Consider the following 6,475-nt stretch of genomic DNA (forward strand, 5'->3'; position numbering starts at 1 on the left):
GTCGAGTCAGTCGGTCTCCGCCCGGCTCATCTTCGGCCCGGAGACGGACCGAGGGAGGAAGATGAAGGGAAGGAAAGCTTATTCACAGTGCTTAAAGAAATACTGAAGTGGTTTCTGGACCCCTCCTCCCTCAGGATCCACGAGGACCCTCACAGGGCCCGAGTCCTGCCGAGTCTTTGGTTTCTACTGTCACTCTGATGAAACGCTGACCTCATCATAAAAACAAGAACAAGGAAAGCTTCTGCACAACGTTCATCTCCACAGATCTGATCTTCCAACGTTCATCTCCACAGATCTGATCTTCCAACGTTCATCTCCACAGATCTGATCTTCCAACGTTCATCTCCACAGATCTTCCAAGGTCAGAGCAGATGGGATGAGACTCTGGGGAATAAAGAAACTCTGTGGACGTTAAACTCTGACTGATATGAAGGTTTTTCTTTGGTTAAACTACACGTTTAAAGACACTTTTTAATGACAGTATTGCTGACCGTCACACAAAATCATGGCTAGTGAATTATTTTGTTCCAAGCTTGATCTTATTGACTAGATTCTACCAGAAAACCTGAAAGAAGTTCCATTGACCTGTTTTCAGCAGATAAACTTTGGGTCAGAGTTTGATGTGGATCTAAATGTCCAGGCGGCGACGTTCATTCTCCTCACTGTGAGGGACAAACAGACAGTTTTTGAATATGCGTTCAGTTTTTTATCCAGACACACGTATGATCCGTGATCACATGGCCCAGGAGATGTTGGCCGCGTGCTCCTTGGCCTTCATGCGCAGCACGGCGATGCTGGACGAGCGCCTCTCGAACTCCGGCTTGGTCTCGAAGGCCGGGTGAGTGTTGGCGGCCGGCGTGAGGAGGGAGTCGGCGCTGAAGAAGTTGTTCAGGGAGACGTGGCCGAACTGGTTCTGCTGATTGGGGAAGCCCACGTACCCGTGGTCGGCGGCGGCGGCCGAGCGAGGGGAGTGAGAGTAGGAGGCGACACATGGAGGGGAACCTCGGGGCAGCATGCAGGAGGAGACCACGGAGCCGCCGGCAGACGGGCTCGGCCACAGGTTGTTGGGGATCTGTGAGGGCGGAGCATCAGGATTCATTAAAACAAATAGATTTAATGGACTAATAATTAGGCAAATAAAAGAATGTTCACAACTTTATGAGACGTAGCATCTAAACGAAGATAAACAGAATGATGTCAGACCGGCCTGCAGCCTGTCAGCTGTCTGATTCACAAAGAACTGGAGGAAGAGGTTTGGAGGTGGACCTTTGAAGTTGAGTTCATTTTGTCACTCCGTGTAAATGTCGTTTCTAGAAATGTTGAAGTTCCGCATGTTTCACGGAAAATCTCAAATTTAATTTAGGAGAAATATTTCCTCAATTGTCTGTTCCTCTGTTGCAACCTGACTTCACCACTGAGAAACGACATGAGTCACATTCAGAGACAAATGAACAAAAGTAAGTTCAAAAATATTTCTCAGAACTATGACGGTAATTTGGATTCAAAGATTTGTGCAACGCAGCTGTCAGAGAAATATAATATTTAAATAAGGGGGAAAGAAATGCTCATTTCTTAGACTAGCAGTGAAAAGTGAACATCTGTCTTTTCATAAACAGCTTCCTGTCAACAGTTTTCATGAACTGAGGCAGAAATGTGAGAAACAGTTTAAACACACACACACACACACACACACACACACACACACACACACACACACACACACACACACACACACACACACACACACACACACACACACACACACACACACACACACACACACTGTACGTGATGTGTGTGACTGAGTCGTTTGAGAAAATAATTTTGTTTCCTTTTATTATTTTGGTTGAATGAGTTCAAATGAATCCAGACAATCCAAACACACCCGGCTTATGATTTTGGAAGAGTTTAAATATTTTAAAAATGAATAATGAATAATGAGGTCACGTGGCCTCTTCAGTTAGATGGTCTGTTATCAGAGGAGATATAAACCATCAGGTCAGTGAACATGGCTCACATTCAAATGACTTTATTGGCATTTTTTGCACCAATTTGTTATTTTAACCAGCGTATTTATTTTATACCGCTATTGACTGTATATTTAGTAAATTTAAGATCTTGTTTTGTCTTTAATTCCTCTGTTCTTCTATCCTGGAGCAGACGAGAGTGAGTGTGGCGTTAAGATTTCACTGTAGGGATTGATGAAGTATTTCTGATTCGCTAGGAGACGGGTCATATATTTATATTTCCATCAAACTGAGAGGAAAAGACAGTTTAAGTAAAAAACACACAAATTAATTTCTTACATTTTTTTTGTCAAAATGAAGTCACTGAAATTAAAAAAAATTAAATTAAAAAGAAATAAATTAAAAAGAAATAAATCCACCAAAATGGCTTCATAAATGTAATTTCAATTAAAAAATATATATATATATTCCTGTGACTTTAGAAAAATAAGAAACTGAGTCAACTGGATATTTGTTCTGCACCTTTTTTCCAAAGTTCTGCAAATTACGACCACAAACCAGCTGTGGTTTTATGAAAGTAAAAGTCCACTTTGAGAGTCAAATAAACTTCTTCTGCAGCATGAAACTGCGGTTCAACGTGGTCAATCCACTGTTTCTTAACAACGTGTGCCATTGAGGACTTTAGTTGTTGTTTTTTTCCCAAAAAGCAACAACGAAAGTCAAAAGCTCAACGAAACTCCAAAAAGTCTTTAAAAGCCACAAGAATGCTGTTTGTGTCCAGTGAGTTCAGAGAGACGGAACCAGCCGCTGCCAGCACAGTTACCAGCAGGATGGGCCGTTTACTGACTGTAATCGGGCTCAGCTGTATGAGCGGGCATGGCTCGGGTCCAGAGGAACCATCAGAAACATGTGGGAGGAAAATATGAGACAGTCCAACAGATTTCTGACCTGAACAGGGACTCTATTCTAACAGTTTTTACATTTAACATCAGCTGCTTCTTTAAGCTCAAAATTCAAATGGAGCTGCTGCTCCCATATTTCCTTCCCCACCACACTCAGGGCCTAATCTCAGTGTCTGATAGGAAACCACAGGGCCAACTGACAGTCAGCGTCTCCTCACACCTCATCTTGTACCTGACCTTTGTCCGAACAGGAAGATAAATGTTGAGCAGAAATGAAATCTGATATAAGGTCATTAATTCAGCTGTGACACCTCACAGAGGCTCTAATCAGTGTCTGGCTCTTATCTGAGGACGGCTTTCATAATACGTGATTAATAGGGCAGTGATGGCTCTATGCAATCTGGGGTGACCTGTAAATTTAATATTTTAGAAGAAAGGACTGAGAAAAACAGGACGCAGATCAGAGGCTGTGTCGAGCGTTACGCACGAAATGTGTCCATTACGCACGAGCTGTGTCCAAAAAAAACGGCTGACAAGAGCTTTACATCCCCATCAGAGGTTCTTCTGGCTCCGAGAATAAAACCCACAACTGTTCGGAAAACGTCGAACACGACTCACCTGCGTGTAGCTGTCGGTCCTCGGTAACACGGATAAATCGTAGGTTGCCGCGAAGTGAGTTTTGGCCTGTTGGATCTGCCCGTAGCGCTCTCTCTTCCTCCACTTCGCTCTCCTGTTCTGGAACCACACCTTGATGGAAACAAAATGTTTCAAACAAAATGGAAGCAAATGAGCTTAGTTCGGTTTTTAATAAAAAATGGCGTCTGTACAGAAGTCTGCAGAAATGTTGGGACATATTTTTTTTTTTTAAAGAACCGCAGCAGCTTAAAGTAAAAATAAAACTTTCTAAAAGTGAAAGTTAAAAAAAAATAGACGTGTATTTGTGAAATAAATTTGAATGAGTCAAGATATTTTTGTGGTAAATTTGAGGTACGCAGATGAATTTTGATTTTTACGTCTACCAGCCTGCATGTTTACGTTTTTAAAAGCACTTCTTTATTTTATGGTTTCTAAAAGTGAAACGTTAAGTGGTGATAATCTCTACCTGGACTCTGGCCTCCGTTAATTCCGTCCTCATGGCCAGCTGTTCTCTCACATAAACATCTGGATAGTGCGTTTTCTGGAACACTTTCTCCAGCTCCTCCAGCTGCGCGCTGGTGAAGGTCGTCCGGTGTCTCCTCTTCTTGCTGCTGGACACGTTGCTGTCGCACTTGTCTCCCATGTCGTCCAGGTCGCTTTTCTCCGGCCCGGTGGTCACCGGAGAGGCCCGCAGGGTGCAACAGCTGTCCATCGACCTGCCGAGCTCCGAGTGCAAAGTGTCGTCGTCCGTTTTCGGCACACCGTAACTGGCTAAAATCAAGAAGGGACAAATCCATAACAATAACAGTTATAACCTACTCACTGGATCATTAAACTCTAAAATACAGTATTTCATTATTTTAAATTAGACTAAATTACCTTCAAGAATAATTTTTAAAAAAATTAAAAAGCGAAAACATTAAATAATCGCAAAATGAAGCCATAAATTGCTCTGAAAGCCATACGTTTAAAAAAAAAAAAAAAAAAAAGATGGAAAAGATGGAAAAGAAACGATTGGATGTTGAATTTCCATTTTAAAAAAAAAATTTTTAAAAATCAGCTTTTCTCTTTAACTTCCTTCACAGATGCGGCTCAACTTTAAAAGTGACTAAAAGTCGGGTTTCTCACCGTTTTGGTCTCCGCACGGTGAGGAGCGGTGCTCGCCGCTCTGCAGCCCGAAGGCCTGCACACATTTCGGGGAGGACTTGGTGAAGTACTGCGCGCTGTCCAGGCTTTCCATGACCTGGTCCATGTAGTAGTCGCTGGCCTTCATCGCTTGGCTCTTCAAGGCAAACTTATCCTCCATGTACTCCATCATCTTCACCGGAATCCGCGCGCGCTCTAATCAAACGGCACCATAAAACCAGAAACTGATCGCGGTCGCGCGCCGATGAGCGCAGAGATGTCCTGTAATACAATAATTCGCCGACGGAGATAATTTGCTGTCTTGAAGGCACGACGTCTTTATAGCCCGAAAGAGAATGAGGTCCTGAACGACCCCACCGCCCCCCCTCCTCTCTGGATATGAAACAACTCCTCCCACGAACTGAACCCAAACCCAACAGCAGTTGGACTGAAGACCCACAGCGACTCCGAGGAAACAATCAGAACCGACTGGGATTTACAGCCTGTTTAGACACACACAACGAGGCCTTCATTTATCTGCAGCTACGAGTTTCAGCTGAAAACGGGATTTAATTGGAGTGTCTGAACACTTAAGAAAGTCTCTGCTGTTCATTAATTTAATTTGAGGAAGATTCTGAAGCTGGAGGAATAAAATCAACAGTTAAATATTTTCTACTTTAAAGTTACTTTAATGTAAAGTAGGACTGTTTTTTTTGTTGTTGTTTTTTTTTTAAATATGCAGGGAAATAAACATGTACATGTCATTTTAATGGGGATCCAGTGAGTGAGCTGTCAGAGAAACTGATTTATGGCCCTAAAAAAACTAATGTGTTAAAACCTTCAGGCCTGCAAAACAAAGGCGCGTGGCACTAATTTAATTTGAACATATTGGTCGAGAGAAGCAAATATATTTAGACACTTACGCTAAAAATATATATTTAAAAAAAAAAACGAAGATGGAAACTGATTTCTGTATTTATTTGTTTTATAATAATTGTAGTGGTGCTAACAGTCAATATGTTCAGCGCACAGACTAGAAAATAATTGTTCCCCCTTTTTTCTTTTTTTAATTTACAGGCCGTATCCTGAACCACACTTTATTTTATTTTTTTATTAATTAACACGCGCAGGGACATTTCAGACTTAAATCGGAATCGACCTACTTTAACTTACAATAATTTAGCAAATCTATATTTCGGCAAAAAAAACAGTTTCCTGTTCAGTTGTTTTAAGTGAGATGTATTTTTCAGTCATGCCCCGTAAGTCCGAAAATATCTGGAGCTGCATCAAGTCAGAAAATGCGCATTTCTTTATTTTGACTTATCAAATGTAAATCTGTCTGTCTGCATGTCTGTCCACAAACTGCAGCCGTTGTTGTCAATAAATGTCGTAGTTTGGGTCAGATGTTTGTAAAAAAAAATTGAAAAGAAGAAATAGAAGAAAATGGATTTTTATTTTTTTCCAAAAGAAAAAAGGCAGCATGTGTGAATGGAGTGTTTTCAGTGGTGACCAAAGTATAAAAGCCTCTTCCCCTTTTTAAAGGTATTTCTCTCGTAATTTATCCTTTATGAAAATATAGTGAGAAAAAGATCAAATTCATGTTAATGTTTGACATTTAAAGGTTTTAAAAATGAGGTATTGATCTTTTTTCTGCCTGAATTAAAGACCAAACATCCTCCTCACAGGACAGTCGGGTTTCATTGAACCCAGCAGACACACACACAGGACTCCACGGGGAGCTTTTCAAGAAGAGTCCTTCTTCTATTTCTTCTTATTGGAGGAGTTGTGTTACCACTAACCGAATCCCACCTCCACCTCCACCCAGAGCTGCACCACCTGCAACGC

At 41.5% G+C, this 6,475-nt stretch overlaps 1 protein-coding gene across 1 annotated transcript; it reads right to left on the reverse strand.

The window, feature by feature from the left end:
• Window positions 1–490: 490 nt before the first annotated feature.
• On the reverse strand, window positions 491–4,823 carry alx1 (ALX homeobox 1). Its single transcript, XM_069714503.1, has 4 exons — window positions 4,634–4,823; window positions 3,972–4,276; window positions 3,488–3,616; window positions 491–1,072 (listed from the first exon to the last, which is right to left on the reverse strand). Exons 1-4 carry the CDS (start codon window positions 4,821–4,823, stop codon window positions 734–736), a joined length of 963 nt encoding a protein of 320 aa, XP_069570604.1. The 3' UTR covers window positions 491–733.
• Between the last annotated feature and the right edge of the window lie 1,652 nt (window positions 4,824–6,475).

The sequence above is a fragment of the Brachyistius frenatus genome, unplaced genomic scaffold (genome assembly GCF_029030835.1).
Source record: "Brachyistius frenatus isolate BFR_SWC_R1_liver_20210118 unplaced genomic scaffold, ASM2903083v1 Contig_131, whole genome shotgun sequence".
NCBI lineage: Eukaryota > Metazoa > Chordata > Actinopteri > Embiotocidae > Brachyistius > Brachyistius frenatus.

Excerpts from the sequence above, each read along its gene's own strand:
- alx1 (XM_069714503.1), bottom strand. The coding sequence starts at position 4,823 with ATGATGGAGTACATGGAGGATAAGTTTGCCTTGAAGAGCCAAGCGATG. Across the intron at positions 3,617-3,971 it reads TAACGGAGGCCAGAGTCCAG|GTGTGGTTCCAGAACAGGAG; the intron begins GTAGAGATTATC and ends GTTTCCATCAAG. Across the intron at positions 1,073-3,487 it reads GGACCGACAGCTACACGCAG|ATCCCCAACAACCTGTGGCC; the intron begins GTGAGTCGTGTT and ends CCGCCCTCACAG.